Source organism: Tenrec ecaudatus, chromosome 1, assembly GCF_050624435.1.
Source record: "Tenrec ecaudatus isolate mTenEca1 chromosome 1, mTenEca1.hap1, whole genome shotgun sequence".
Taxonomy (NCBI): Eukaryota; Metazoa; Chordata; class Mammalia; order Afrosoricida; family Tenrecidae; genus Tenrec; species Tenrec ecaudatus.
The window spans coordinates 94377559-94394424 of record NC_134530.1 but is presented as its reverse complement, the minus strand read 5'-3'; the positions used below and the strand labels follow the sequence as shown (position 1 = coordinate 94394424).

Sequence of the window (16866 nt, the reverse complement as noted above, 5' to 3'; positions counted from 1 at the left end):
ACCGTCACTCAGTGTATGCTCTCTAGCCGCAGTGGCTCAAGTGTTTCCGCCTGGGAGAGAGCTGGCTTTGTTTTCTTTCCAGTTTGCTTGGCATGAGCTCTACATGTGGTCTTGGTGAGAAACGAAGCTTCACTCTTGAAAGCAAGTCAGTACTCATTTCTTGGCTCCTGATTCTTTGAGGTTTTGTTTTAAGTTGGGCATCAATTTAAAAATGAGCAAAACAAGTTCTTGACTTCAAAACACTGATAGTCAGTTGGGAAGTGGGACACAGGGAAATACATAGTCTGTACAGGAAACATCAAGGCGCTTCAGCAGCATTAGACCGCTGTGCTACATTTGAACAACCAGGCAGCCCTCTGAGGATTTATTAATTCAACTAGTGTCAAGTCGAGCTCAGACTGTTAGGCAATAACTCATGTTTTTCTCCATAAAAATCTTTGGAGGGAGGTCTTGGCTCAATCAGAATGATTGTTTCAACCAGTATGCAATGCAGATACATTTTAATGTTAAGGATATAAACTTAAAATAGTATAATGTATAAATATTCATCACTACTTACCTAATGCATACAATTTGAAATCATGGGAACCCCCACAAAGGAAAAGTGTACATGGATGGCAAAATTTCAAAGTTAGTTGACCAAGTGACATAAATTGAGTTCTCCCTATTGCCACAAGGCAGTATACCGTGTTAGCTGGTCAACTGAAACAGTGGTTATTTTTGGTCTCGAAATATGTGAATTTAATTAGGTGAGGTCATTAAAGACACACCTGTCTCATGAAATGTGAGTTCTCTGTTCTACCTTGACAACCAAGCCCCCTGGCTCTCTTTTCAGGTAAACCTCTGGGTGCATGCTGCTGCCTTTATCTGTAATCCCTTTTCATGGGCTTATCTACCAAGTAAGTTCTTTTTCTATTTTAATACTTCATTCAGAGAAATGCTTTTCTGAGTCATTCCTTACTACCTTACTCCACCCATCCTTCTTAGCTTTTTCTTTCCCTACAATTCCATAGAAACACCTACAGATCTGTGTTGGGAAATTGTCTTGTGGTTTCTTGCACATATATTATCTGCCATTGGAGTGCAGAGGAGCCTTGGAGGTGCTGCGGGTGAGCTGGTGGGCTATTAAGTGCAAGGTCAGTGGATGAAACTTACCAGTCGTTCTTGGGAGAAAGACAAGATTGTCTGCTCCCATAAAGATTCATAGTCTTGGAAGTCCTGTCTGGGGTCGCTATGAGACAGAATCAACTTGGTGGCTGTGGATATCAGGAGTGCAAGGACTATGTCTTGGGTTCTTGGAAGGAAAAGTTACATAATATAGAACCCAGAATACGGTGCAACAAAATGTTTCTAACATAAATTCATGTATTTAACTAATATATTATGTGCCTATTCAATGTATCAGCTGCCAATTTAGGCACTGAATGGGTCACGAGAAATCAGACAAACCTAGTCTTTGCCCAGATCTCCAATTTCAGCAGGGAGAGACACAATAGATAATTATAAGTATAATGGTAAAAACAGGATAAGATCTATCTAAGAAGTCTAAGTTTTTCTAGGTGATTATATAAATAATCCCTGTCCAGAGGAGAAAACAACAGGATCAACAGTGCTGGTGGAATATGGGAGAGGGGGAGGTGGGGGAAAGGAAGTGGGTGTTAACAAACTCAGTGACAAGGGAACAACAAGTGATCTAAAATCAATGGCAAGGAGGGTGGAGGATGCCTGGTGGGGCTTGTTCAAGGGCAATGTAGCTGAAAAGAATTACTGAAACCCGAATGAAGGCCAAATATGATAGTGGGACAAGAGGAAAGTAAAATGAAAGAGAGGAAAGAACTAGGAGGTAAAAGACATTTATAGAGGTCTAAATATAGACATATACATATGTAAATATATTTATCTATGACAATAGGGAAATAGATCTATGAACATATATTTATTTGTTAAGTATTAAGGTAGCAGATAGACATTGGGCCTGTACTTAAGTATTCTCTCAACGCAAGAACATATTTTTTCTTTTTTTTACATTTTATTAGGGTATCATACAACTCTTATCACAATCCATACATATACATACATCAATTATATAAAGCACATCCGTACATTCTAATCATTTTCAAAGCATTTGCTCTCCACTTAAGCCCTTTGCATCAGGTCCTCTTTTTTTTCCCCTCCCTCCCTGCTCACCCTTCCCTCATGGGCCCTTGATAATTTATAGATTGTTATTTTGTCATATCTTGCCCTATCCGGAGTCTCCCTTCCCCCTCTTCTCTGCCGTCCATCTCCCAGGGAGGAGGTCACATGTGGATCCTTGTAATCAGTTCCCTCTTTCCAACCCACTCACCCTCTACTCTCCCAGCATCGCCCCTCACACCCCTGGTCCTGAAGGTATCATCCACCCTGGATTCCCTGTGCCTCCAGCTCCCATATGCACCAGCGTACAACCTCTGCCCTATCCAGTCCTGCAAGGTAGAATTCGGATCATGGCAGTTGGGGGGAGGAAGCAACCAGGATCTGGGGGAAAGCTGTGTTCTTCATCGGTACTACATCGCACCCTGACTGATCCATCTCCTCTCCTAAACCCCTCTGTGAGGGGATCTCCAGTGGCCGACAAATGGGCTTTGGGTCTCCACTCTGCACTTCCCCCTTCATTCACTATGGTATATATATATTTTGCATGATACCTTATACCTGGTCCCTTTGGCATCTCGTGATCGCACAGGCTGGTGTGTTCTTCCATGTGGGCTTTGTTGCTTCTGAGCTAGATGACCGCTTATTTATCTTCAAGCCTTTAAGACCCCAGACACTATCTCTTTTGATAGCCAGGCACCATCAGCTTTCTTCACCACATTTACTTGTTCACCCGCTTTGGCTTCAGCAGTTGTGTCGGGAGGGTGAGCATTGTAGAGTGCCAATTTAATAAAAGAAAGTATTCATACATTGAGGGAGTGCTTGAGTAGAGGCCCAAGGTTCTTCTGCCACCTTAATACTAAACCTATAAATATAGACACATAGATCTATTTCCCCATCCTCATATATATTTGCATGTACATGTCTTTGTCTAGACCTCTACAAATGCCCTTTGACTCCTAGCTCTTTCCTCCTTCTCCCTTGACTTTCCTCTTGCCCTACTACCAATGCAAGAACATTTTGTTCTAATAACCCAGCATTCTGTAATGCTCACCTTCCCGACAAGATCACTTTAGACAAAAAGGGTGCATAAGTAAATGTGGTGAAGAAAGCTGATGGTGCCTGGCTATCAAAAGATATAGTGTCTGGGGTCTTAAAAACTTGAAATTAAACAAGTGGCCATCTAGCTGAGAAGGGACAAAGTCCACATGGAAGAAGCACACCAGGTTGTGTGATCATGAAGTGTCAATGGGATCAGGTATCAGGCATCACCGACCCAGAACAAAAAATTATATCAATGTGAATGAGGCGGAGTGCAGAGTAGAGACCCAAATCCCATCTGTAGACAATTGGACTTCCCTTTACAGAAGGATCACAAGGAAGAGGCAAGCCAGTCAGGGTGCAGTATAGCACTGATAAAACATACAACCTACGTCTAGTTCTTTAATACTTCCCCCCCATCTCTCCCCTGCTCCCTGCACTATCATGATCTCAATTCTACCTTACAAATTGAGATAGACCAGGGCATAAACACTGGTGCAGAAAAGAGCTTGCAACGCAGGAAATTCAGGACAGATAAATCCCTGAGGATCAATCATGGAGTAGTGATACCAAGAGGGAAAGGGGAACGTGGGGGGGGGGGGGAACAAAGGGGAAACCTATCACAATGATCTACATATAACCCCTTCCTATAGGGATGGACAACAGAAAAGTGGGCGAAGGGAGCCAGTTAGTGTAAGACATGAAAAAAATTATGAATGATCAAAGGTTCATGAGGGAGGGAGGAATGAAGAGCTGATACCACAGGCTCAAGTAGAAATAAATGTTTTGAAAATGATGATGGCAACATATGTACAAATGTGGTTGACACAGTGGGTAGATATATGGATTGTGGTAAGAGCTGTAAGAGCAAACAATACAATTATTAAAAAAAATTAGTCCCTGGTCTTTATTTCTTGGGAGCAGGGTTATATAAGCCGCCATCTGTCTGTCTGCAGATGCTTGTGTGTTGGTACAGGAACAGGTTGGAAGAGGTTTCAAGGAGCTTTCAGACAAAGACACAGTTCAGTGAAAGTCCTGGTGATTTATGTGTGAACACTAGTCAGTGGAAACCACAGGATCACAACAGCCGACACAAGTGGAGGCAGCAACAAAATCGTAGCTAACAACAAAATATCAGATTACTGGATTTTTGGGAGAACATTGAAAATATTGTATTTAATCTTTATTAAAGTGTCTCCTTTATTCTAGGTGGCACCTAACCTGTTATTGTTATCTGGGTTTTCTTGGTTTTCAGACAAGGAATGACACAGTAGTCCTTAGTCTTTCTCCCACCGGATGGGCTAGAACTTAGAGAAGATGTGGACAAGGCCCTGGACTTACTTGCTTGGATCTGCTCCTTTGAAGTAGGCATTGACCGTTTCTGTAAAGGCAGCAGCAACTGGGAGGGTGTCCTGGGCTCCCATGGTTAGGGGGCTGGGTCCTCTGGAAGAACCTGCGCGAGAGGAAACGCTCAGTTATCTGGGGCCTAGGAGCTCCGTTAGCAGATGTGTAACCAAAAGCCCATAAAAGAACTTACAGATGAAGCCCTCTAGTGGAGGGGAAAAACAAAAAACGTACTGAGTGCTATCACTGTGCACTTCAACATAGAGCTCAAGTATTTGACAGGAAATATTTGGCCAGCATACCAACACACATTGAATTAATTAAACTATGTACTTTACTACAGAAAAAAAATCCAAACAGAACAACAAAGTCACGGGGGTTTTCAAATGTTTGCATAAAGCACAAGGCAGTATTTGCATGACAGTTTTCACAGTAGGTGGTTAATAAAGTAATTAACTTTCTATTTGAGGATTCAACCTATACGGTCACCTACACTACAAACTTTTTGTATTTCTTCAGTTTGAAGAGACCCACAGCCTAGTGTGATTTCACTGCACAGTGCCCATTTTGTGTGGATTATTTTTAATTTCTACAACCCCATTGTTCTCAGCTAGAATAAACTCATATTTACATGTCAAAAATATGCAGAACCAAAATATATACTTTTGACTTTGCATGAACACACAAATGTCTCAGTTCATACTATTATAACTATTAGCTCTCGCATATTGAACACCTGCTGAGTATCAGCTGTTTAAGTATCTTACATACATTCTCTTCTTCAAGGCTCTTATCAGTCTTGTGGGATAAGAACCATTACATTGAAGCTTTAAGAGGTCGGTTGTCTAAAATAACGTTACTGGTTGTTCTTAGAAGGCACTGTGGGTTCGTATTGCAAGGTCAGCAGTTCTAACCTCCCAGCTGCTCTGCAGGAGAAAGGTGAGACTTTCTGCTTCCATGAGAAGTTACCATCTTGGAAACCCACTGGGCGGATGCACTCTGTCTTACAGGGTCGGGATGAGTCAGGCTCACTGCTAGTCTGTGTGAGTTACCGATAGGTGCTGTCAAGTGGGTTCTGTCTCATCGTGACCCTCTGTAAAACATGACGAGCGTGGCCTAGTGCTGTTCCATCATCACACTCATTATGTCTGGGTGCCTTGATGAAGCCACAACATCAGCCCATCTCCTTGACGGTCTTCCTAGTTGTCACTGACAATTTACTTTTCCAGTGACTGGTGTCTCCTGATAACATGTCCAAAGGATGTGAGATGAAGTCTCACCATCTTTGCTTCCCAGGAGTATTCTGGCTGTACATCGTCCAAGACAGATTTATTTGTTCTCCTGGCACTCCAGAGTACTTTCAAGATTCTTTGCCAACATGATCACTCAAATGCATCAGTTTTTCCTTCTTCCTTATTCAATGTCCAACTTTCACAGGCGGTTTGAGGTTTTTTGCTGCTTCCTCAAGCATTGATTGTGGACCCAAGCAAAATGAAATCCCTGACAACTTCCATCTTTCCTCCATGTATCGTGATGCTGTCTGTGGGTTCCGTTACTTAAAGGGCAAAACAAAACATTCAAAGGTAGATTTTCTTTGTGCTTAAGATTTATTTTTCAAAAGCATGTGACTTTCTTCCCCACCATAAAGCTTGTCTGAATGAAACATTTTCTTGTATTATTTGGTTATAGTGACTACCTTCCAAAAGGAGCAAACTCAGAAGCTTTGTTAAGTTTGGTTAGTAATTTTCAGGCATAGAACCAAGTAGTAAAGTTCTAGCAGGGACAGTTGTCTATATGTCTATTTACATGCATGTATGTATGTTCCTCTCTCACTGCTTACCTTTCCTACCAAACAAAGCACTTTTCACATCCCCACCCCTGACTCAGACTATACTGAGCTACACAAAATGGATTTTTTCAAAGCTATGTATTTATTTTTTTTTAAACAAAACAACCTTATCACCTTCAAAGTACTCTCCATTACACTTAATACATTCGCCAAATCTGTGATTACATTCTTGGAAACATTTTTCAAACTCATCTGTCTGACAGCACCTCCCTCGTCCCCCCCCGCCCCCCACACACTTCTTCTAAGTCATCAAATCGCTGTCCTTTCATATCCTTCTTCATTTGCAGAAACAAAAAGAAGTCACATGGAGCAGGGTCAGGTGAGTCAGGTGTGTGGGGCAAGAAAGGCATGCTGTGTTTTTACCAAAAACTGGTGCACTGAGATGGCTGTGAGCAGGTGCATTGTCGTTGTGGCAAAACCAGTCCCCTGTCTGCCACAGATCAGGCCTTTTGGGTCCCACACTGTCACTCCATCTTTTCAGAACCTCTAAATAGAAAGCTTGATTAACAGTCTCACCTGGTGGAAGGAACTCCAAATGCACTAGGAGGGACATTTTCATCATCTGTTCAGGAAGTTGACGGACAGCCAGACAAAGTTTGTCATTGCTCGACATTTCACCGTTTTTGAAACGAGAAAACCACTTGAGTTTTCTCCAGAGCGCTGTCCTTGTAAGCTGTGTTCAACATCACAACAGTTTCTGGGGCATTTTTCATAGCTGCACACTGTTCTCTTAAATCAGCCACACAAAAAACAAGGTTTGAGTGAAACTACTTTTATGAAAAAATTCACTGTGACCAGAGAGAACCATCCCAGGTGATGCCACTGGGTGCACTCACTTAGAGCGAGTTCTTGGATGCTTGTCTAGTGGGGGAAAATGCTTCCTGTGAAAGGTTTTCCCAATGGAGCTTTTTTCTGTTTTGGGGGAGGTACCCCCTCCTACACTTTGACGTAATGCTTGCTTTGTTTTCTTTCAAGTACCTGTGACCTCTTCTCCAACGATGAACAAGTCCACCTTCTGTGGACATTCTTGCTCCATGATTTTCCTTGATAATGAGCCCATGCTAATACCTTTCTTGTATATGTTATCTTGCCTTTTAATATCTTAGTTTTGACAATTAATTGATCATTAACCAATACTTCTTTAATACCTACAGCATGTCAGGCATTATAGTAGGTGCTGGGGAACCAGAGATAAATTAAGCACAGTCTGTGTCCTCCAGGAATACAATCCACTGTGCTATGCCTGCCGTCACCCACTCTGAACCTCACCACCACCACTATCCTTTGTTATATACTTACTGCCGTTCACATATATTATGTCTGGATTTTTTATTATCCCTTAAGCATTGTTTTTCATTCTGTAGTTGTTGATGAAGCCAAGGCTACATAGAGTTAATACAATTTGCTCCGTGCCTCATAGTATTCAGAAAAGCTAGGACAGGTCTGAGTTACACATGAGGAGTTTGCTCTGAGCATTATATTATTTTGCCTTCTTGTAGAAAGCAGAGAGCATTGGTTAAGGCTTAAGTTGGAGTTGCATTTCTAAGCCATTGCCTTTCAGAAGACTGCAAGCTTCTTAGTTACCATGACATGAACTTCTTCAGTGGGGTCTCCAGACTTCCTAAAACAGAGAAAGGTTTATACTGACCTTTCATAAAATTGATGTTGAATTATCTATTGTTGTATTTCAGGCAGGCATAGTTTATGAGCCACCGAGATGAAGCAGGCCCCGCCAGCACCGTTGTGCAGTAAAGCTGCGGGATTTTGTCGTTTGATTACTAGCTCAGATATTGACTCTGTGACTCCTAGGCCCCAAAGCAGAATGGTTTCCCAGGTAGTCCTTCCTCGAGGACTCCACTCTCACCATCCTAGGACAATCACAGCCTCCACCTGAGGGCGGGGACTGCTCTGCCCTCAGGCCATGAGAGCTACCCAGCAGACCATGTGATAATGGCCTACGAATGGGTGAAAACAGCTCCACAGAAGGCCAATGAAGAAGCACCCAGTGCTGCCCATTAAGGTCAGGGAAAGTTAAGGTCACTGAGAAAGTGATGGTGCTGTTGATGTTTGCACTTACCAATAGGCTCTCACAGGGCAAAGAGGATGAAGGCCTGGAGCTAAGAAAACACATGACATTTTGAGAAACCACAGGAAGTGTGGCATTACTGTGTGTATTTGAAGTATGAAGGCTGTGTGGGTGATAAATGGAAGGAGATGAGGTTTGGGAGGTTAGAAATTAGGCCATAAAGAGTCTTGGGTAAATATTTAGGAAACTTGGTCTTCACAAGTGATCCATAGGCATTAAAACACAATCCCATTTCAATTAGCCAATGCAAATGTATGTATACTTTATATATTTATTTAAAAATAATTTATCATTAATTGGGAGTTAATACATATATCATCCCATCCCATCATTCAATCAAGCCTCCAGTGAGCTCCCTCTACCCACAACTGAGGGGTGGGAGGAAGGAGTTACTAACAGTGCAGTGGAGAGATGAGGATAGAAGAAAGAGGCACACATCGGACTTGAACAGTTAAAACTTTGTCAGTTGTTTCTCCCCTCTGATGCACACTGGACTGGATCTGGTTTGCAACATTTTCTGTAGTTTTGTTATGCTTTGGTTTTGATAGTTTAGTGGTTCTCAACCTATGGGTTGCGACCCATTTGGGGGTCGAATGACCCTTTCACAGGGGCCACCTGATTCACAACAGTAGCAAAATTACAGTTAGAAGTAGCAACGAAAATAATTTTATGGCTGGGGGAGGTCACCAAAGCATGATGAACTGTATTAAAGGGTCGCAGCACTAGGAAGGTTGAGAAGCACTGTGTCAGTTCATATTAGGGTGTATCTCAGAGGTGTTACGTCACTGGGGTTGAATAGGGTCTCGCAGGGGAAAGAGGAGGAAGTTGAAGTTGTGTTCTATGTTTTTCTATGTTTTGTCATGTGAAACTCAACACTGAACCTGCAGGGACAGCAAGAAGAATAAGGGTTCCGGGGGTGGGGAAAAGTGGTGGTGAAAGGGAGATGATGGACACTTCTCTGAGCGAATTGCACGCATACAGACGATATTGCATATAATTTGAAACTGAAGAGCACAATTCTCAGATTTCTTGGGGGCTCTGTGACTGAGGCCCCAGACCCCCACTACAGGACATGGGAGGTCTCTGAAGGCTTCAGAACATCGCTCCACCATGGGAACTGAGTTTAGACCACTCATTGCAGTGTAGAGGATACATTAATGAGAGACACGATAATGCAGTTGAAGAGACCTTTAAAAAAAGACAAAGCTGGTGATAAGTGAAGATGCTAGTAAATAAAGGGAATGCCACAGGGGTGTGTGTGTATGTGTATTTATTTATTTAATTTGGCAAAGCATTTAACAGTTTTCCTAAATTTTCTTATAAAATAGAGAAAGCTGGTTGGGCAAGATAGTCGTTCCAGGTGAACTGATGGTCAGGTGAGTCGCATTATCCAATAAGAATGAAGCAACTGTTTCCAGGTCCACTGAAAAGAAAGTCTCTAGCAGAACACTCTAGAGACGCGTCTTTAGCCTGAGCTCTTCGGAACCACAGTGACAAACAAAACAAAAAGAAGATGCCTGGAGCTGGCCCAGTGTCGTGGCTAAGGGCATGGGATCTGGCCTCAGCCAGAACGGGCTGGGACTCGGCCCTATCCACGATGCGGTTATCCATCATCTTTGGCAGGGATGCTGTAACAGCAACTACCTCTTTGGACTCTTCTGAGGACAATACAGTGCTTGGTTCATAGTAAGCATTCAATAACTAGTACATATATTCTAATGATTATGATCATATTTTAAGATAACTCAAATGTCATCTGAAATAATAAAAGACACATTGAAAGCACTGTTATCCCAAAGTTTGGCAATATTAAGGAAACTAATAAAAAATAAACAAATAAAAAAATTCTGATATTTTAAAATATAGATATGATTTAGAAAAAACCCCAACAACTATCTTAGTAGGAGATTATGTGAAACAAAAGCTTTAGGGGTTTTAACTGATTAGTAACTTTCTTTTGGTGACTTCCAAACATTTTGCCTGCTTGAGCTTCTCAGCAGCGAGTAAAGGACACGTCATTGGAAAGAGCAGCGCCGCTGTTTTCCATGTGTTTGCGCTTTTGAGAAAGCTCACCAGAGGGCGACGAGAGCTCGCGTCATCAAGCTAGAGACCAAACTTCCATGTAACGACGTGCAAGACCATCTGTGATCTGACCCAGATCTTTCTCTACCTTGCTTTCTTCCCATCTCTCCAACACTATTTTCACCTCTGAGCACTATGATCCGTATGGGAGATTAAGTCAACAATTCCAGGGAGGAGACGCTTATAACAGTAGCAAAAAGTGATTAAGAGCTCCTTTTTCTCAATGAAACAAAAATCCAGCTCACTGCCATCGGACCGATTCTGCCTCAGGTCAGCCCCATGCATCACAGAGTACAGCTGAGCTCCATAGCGGTTTCTTGACTGCAAACTGTACGGAGGAAAGCTACCAGGCCTTTCTTCTGTGCTGCTGCTGGGTAGGTTTGAACTACGAACCTTTCAGTTAGCAGCCCAGAGCAAACCATTTCCATCACACCAGGGACTTTTTAACTTAAAAGGACATCCATTTACAACATTGATTTCTTCACATCCCTGCGCAGTGCTGAAGCGCTCAGTTGCCAATGCAAAGTGGACTGTCTGAACTTACCAGCTACAGGGGGGAAAGACCTGGCGCTTGGCTCTCGTGAAGATTACGGCTTCAGAAACCCTGGGGGTAGTACCACTCTGTCCTTCAGGGTCACTGTGCTTCCAAGAACCAGCTTGACAGCATACAATAAAATAACTATAAATTACAATTAACATGTATTTTGCATTTTTAAACTCCCCCCCCACTTATTTTCCAATTGGTTGTTTTATATAATGATTATTTTCAACAACTACATATTATTCTACAAACATTTTCCAGATGTTGGCCGTATGATTATTTAAAATAATAATTACTCTAAATTTATCTTTGAATGCACTGGCCTTCTCTCCTTTTCAGTTACTTCTTTACTATCATCGAGTCAATTCAAACCCTTACTATCAGCCCTATGGGACGGGGTAGAATCACCCATTGGGGTTTCTGAGACTTTCAGGCTTTACAAGGATAAAGAGCTTCACCTTTCTCGTTAGGACAAGCTGGGGGGTTCAAAGGGCTGGGTCTAAGCTGAGCAGCTCTGTGTGTACCCACCAAACCGCCCGGGCTCCACGGTCAGTTACTTAGGATAGAGATGTAGTCTTACAAAGTATGAGGACCACACGAAGCAACATTTTTTAATTGCTGAGAATTCCAGATTTTACATAAAGATTATGCTCAATTAGAATGCTGTTAGCCAAAAATGAGAATTTGCTCCCTACAGTAGTTTCAAAGGTCTTTGCCTAACAGGCTTATTGGAAAACTGGGTGAAAATCGAAGAGTGACCAAGACAGCAAGCAATTCGAGCATCATGTCCTAAGAGGGCTCAGGAGGACCTGGAGATGTTTACTGTTTTTATATACTGGAGAGACCATTACCAGAGGGGACATCAAAGGACCCGAGTTCAAAGCCACGTGCCCATGGACAAGTCAATTAATCTTAGATTCTTTCAGCTGTAAAATAAATTTCCATGTTTTAGGATCCTATTATTTTATGTTGGTTAGAGGCATTTAATAAAAAAAGACATCAAGACCAGAAATTAACTGTCTTGAAACTGTGTCCCTTCATTGGCGGTTTGGGGAAATATCCTTGGATTTTCATACTGTGTCCCTATTATATGCAGGATAGAAACAGGGACACAAAGCAGCGAACTTTCAGAAAACAAAACACAAACATATGGAAAACTAAATATAAAACCAAACAAACAAGACCGTAAGACCATAGTTCAAGGGACAGTACTATGGGGTTATTTGGCTGCGAGAGCAGTTGTTAAACGAGCATCAGGGAGGATGCTGTTACGTGACTAACAAAAGCAGCTTACCCTCTGAAGTCATCTATGTCCACTGGCTCCTCGCAGTTGATACACTGGAGCATCATGCCAAGTCTCTGGACTCAGTTTCCTCCGTTTTAAGATGAGGATAATGATAGTCCCTACCCCAAAGGCTTGAACAGCAAATGGATTAACATGTCAACGTCCTGACACCGTTTGCACTCAAAAACCATACTCCTATTGATTGTTTTTGTTGCTGCGATTTTGTCAGGATGCACTTTATTCAGGTTGTTTGGCTGGAGTTGGTGATTTATAGGACAGTAAGAGACAATTCCACATTTTTTTCCCTGAGCTAGACTTTTTAGTTTCCTTCCATGCTGAGCTCCATAATATTTCAGATATCACATAGGTCATTACTGCTGATGCTGGCTGCTCTTGACCTCAAGTCCTAGGGACTTCATGCTCAATGGAACCAAGTGCTGTGTAGCCCTGCTCTTCTCACGGGTGGTTGCTGGCTAGATTGCTCTAAGCCAGAGGGCTGTCACTGGCTGCCAGTCAGCTGGTGCCTGTGCACTAAGGGGCACTAGTTAGGATTCAAATCCTGATCTCCCATGTGGTCAATGAACTACCTTCACAAGAAGCTACTATTTCCATTTAAATTGCTTGGCACATGAAGGATAAAATATAGTTAAATTGAGTTTTATTTTAACTTTGTTCAAAATGAGATCCTCCATGGTACTTGGGATTGAGAAATATCCAGAAATGTATGATACATGTTCATCCTTTTGTGGGGGTGAGAGACTGAAAGAGAACTATAACCTGAGTTATAAATGAAAGATAAAGCATGATATGAAGTTGCAGGGTAGTTTACTATTATCCTTCTTGTTATTACTGTTATGAAAAGGCAAATTTAATTAAACCCACTGTCATGGAGTCAAGCCTGACTCATAGCAACTCTATGTAGGTTACCAAGGCTGTCAATCTTTATGGGAGCTGAGAGACTCATCTCTCCCCTGCAGAGTGGCCGGTGGGTTTGAACGATGAACCTTGCAGTTAGCAGTCCAGTGTTTAGCCCACATGCCACCAGAACTCCTTACTACTGTTAATAATCCCCTATAAAAATCAAGGTAGCAATGATAGTTATTACTGTGGTTCAAATGTTTGTCCTCTAACAACATCAAATACCAAATACCAATCTGGCTTCGGTTTTCATATGTTGAAAGTATAAACAAGTTCAGTACAAATAACACTCATTCCACTAGCGCAAAGTCACCGGGCTGGTAAATGTCAAAGCTGCAAGTCAGTCCGAGGTCTCTAAACAGCAGCCCTGGTACGTAGCAACTGAAACTTCTGCAGTTCTTACTGCACACCAAGTACCTGAAGAATATTTACTTCATAACACCCACAGCCCTACAAGGTCAGTACTGTCGTTATCCCTCGTGTGTAGATGAGAAAGTGCAGTTTCTTCACAAGCCATGCCCACGGTCAGCCAGCTAGCAAGTAAGATGAATGGAACTCAGACGCAAATACATGATGGTCTGACTTCAGAACCCACCCACTGGCAGCGCAGACATCAAAACATATTTGTTAGATATCTGATGGCACATACATGGTAACCTCCCCAAACAAACAAACAAACAAAACAAACAATCAGTGGCAGCCATTACTCTGTGGACGCCTGACAAAATTCCATTTCAGAATTCTGTGAAGCATTCACAAACACACTTGGCAGTTCTGAGGCACAGAAAACACACAGGGAGTCACCAGTGAGTGATAACGTGTTTGCTGGAAGGCAGTTTTGTGACTCTGCTTATCAAGCAAAGGAGCCCCACTTGCGTAGTGGTTACACATTGGGCTGTGGTCCACAAGCTCTGCAGTTCGAACCACCTCCTGCTGCTCAGGAGAAAGACAGGGCTTTCTACTCCCATAAACAGTTACGGTCTGGGGAAACTCACAGGGGCAGTTCTAAGCCCAGATAGGGCTGCTTTGAGTGGGCATCGACTTGACGGCAGTGAGTTTATTATGAAGCAAGGAGACTTTGGTAATGCAGTTAAGTGAAGCTGCTAACCTAAAGGTTGGTGGTTTGAACGAGCCGATGTATCTGCTGGAGAAAGACCTAGAGGTCTGGTCTCCTCAAGCTCACAGCCAAGAAACTTTCTGTCACCTGGGGTCCCGATGAGGTAGAATGGTCTTGATGGAACCCAACAGCAACGAGTACCCAGCAAAGTCACACAAACCCACCTACACAACTCGAAACAAAAATGTTCAAATCCTTAACAGAAAGAGGAGATTGCTCCTGTGAAAATTTACAGGCTTGGAACCCCTGCAGAGTATTGCTCTGAGTTTTTAAAATTTATTTCATCTTTCAAATAAATTCTTAATTTGTGGAAATACTTTATAAAATAAATACAAATGCAGGCATGGTGTACAGACAACTTATGTCTGTATGTATAAAATGTTTAAAAGAGAAAGAGAATGTGTATGTGTGTGCGTGTGTGTGTTAGAGAGAGAAAGAGAGAGAAGTTTTAGAAATTAAAAAAATGAGAGAGATTTGTATTAAGGTAGCAGATGAACATTGGGCCACTACTCAAGTACTCCCTCAATGCAAGAACACTTTGTTCTATTAACCTGGCACTCCATGATGCTCACCTTCCCGACAGTATTGCTGAAGACAAAGCGGGGGCATAAGCAAATGTGGTGAAGAAAGATGGTGGAGCCCACTATCAAAAGATAGAGCGTTTGAGGTCTTAAAGGCTTGGAGGTAAACAAGTGACCATCTGGCTGAGAAGCAACAAAACCCACATGGAAGAAGCCCACCAGCCTATCTGACCACAAGGTGCAGAAGGGATCAGGTATCAAAGATCCAGAACAAACAATCATATCATTGTGATTGAGAGGGAGTGGGGATCCAAAGCCCATCTGTAGGCAAGACCCCTTACAGAAGGGTCTTGGGGAGGAGAAGAGCCAGTCAGGGGGCAGTATAGCACTGACAAAACATACAATTTTCTCTAATTCTTTAATGCTTCCTCCCCACCACTATCATAACCCCAATTCTACCTTACAAATCTGGCTAGACTAGAGCATGTACACGGGTACAGATGCAAGTTTGAACCACAGGGATTCTAGGACAGATAACACCCGCAGAACCAATATTGAGAGTTTCCATACCAGGAGGCTTAGGGGAAGGTGGGGGGAAATAAGGGGAATTGATCACAGTGATCTACATGTAACCCCCTCCCAGGGGTATGGACAAAAGAAATGTGGGTGAAGGGAGACATCCGTCAGGGTAAGACATGAAAAAACAATAATAATTTATAAATTATCAAGGGTTCATGAGGGAGGGAGGGGAACAAATGAGAAGTTGATACCAAGGCCTTAAATAGAAAGAAAATGTTTTGAAAATGATGATAGCAACAAATGTTGCTTGCCACAATGAATGGATGTATTGATTGTGATAAGAGTTGTATGAGCCCTCAATAAAATGATTTAAAAGAATGAGAGAAAGGCAGCTTTGCTATCAGACAGGGATCATTGTAAACTTGATTGTGGTGGATCAAATTATGGTACAATATGACACTTGGCCAGTATACCTTCCCACTTGATCCAGCATGAATTTGCGTCAGGCTTAGTTCTTGCTTGCTCCACAACAAAATTGATTAAACTGCAATGTGTTTGGCTAATTTTTGGTGCAGAGGGCCCCAAATTGTCCTCAAGTCAATTCCAATTCATAGCAACTCTTTGGGCAGAGTAGAACTATCACTGTGAGTTTTGAGGCTGTGTCTTGTGGGATTTGAAAGCCTCTTTCTTCAGCGAAGCAGCTGGTGGTTCTGAACTGCCGACCTGGTGTGAGCAGTCCAGGGTGTAATCACTATGCCTCCAGTGTTAATATCCATGAATTATTGTGCCCTTTTAGCCAGACTTTGCACAATGCTTTATAAGTATTACCTCCTTAATTTTCACAACCTCACCAAGTATATGCTACTTCTAACACCCATTTCTTCCATCTGAGAATCTTAAGGACTTGCTAAAATTCAGAAAGTAGGGGATCCATATTTTTACTAATTATTATAAACTTGATTATTATATAATTGTAGACTAATTATATTTTGTTGCTATAGGAAAGCGGAGAGCTGGTGGCATAGTGTATATGCATTGGGCTGCTAACCACAGGTTAGTGGTTTGAAACCACCAGCCAGCTCCTCCTTGAAAGAAAGATGGGGCTCTCTACTCCTGTGAAGAGTTACAGTGTGGGAACTTGCAGGAGCAGGTCTTCCCTGTCCTAAGGGTCTCTATGAGTTGGTTTCATCTCCAAGGTAGTGAGTGAGTTACAGGAAAGAAGCTAAGACTGCATCAGATGCTATGAGCTTCAGTTTTATCCAACCCTGACCTTGAACAACTAGCTGCATCCACATGGAAGTTGGGCAATGACATCAGTGCTAGCCACCTTATTAGCTTAAGGACAGGGTCTGTGTTTACTTCCCTGACATCGTCTGCAAGGCGTCTGGAGAGCTAGGCTGGTTTTTTTCCAACCATTTTATTGGCAGATAATT

The 16866-nt window shown here is 42.3% G+C and overlaps 1 protein-coding gene across 5 annotated transcripts in view; it reads right to left on the bottom strand.

Annotated features, from left to right (window-relative positions):
- The window catches only part of SGIP1 (SH3GL interacting endocytic adaptor 1), a 276053-nt gene that overhangs the window by 24312 nt on the left and 234875 nt on the right, over positions 1-16866 (bottom strand). For all 5 annotated transcript variants that reach the window (XM_075557225.1, XM_075557219.1, XM_075557230.1 and 2 more), the window contains one exon: positions 4513-4624. In XM_075557225.1, coding sequence (XP_075413340.1) covers positions 4513-4624 — 112 coding nt within the window. The remainder of the gene's footprint in view (positions 1-4512; positions 4625-16866) is intronic.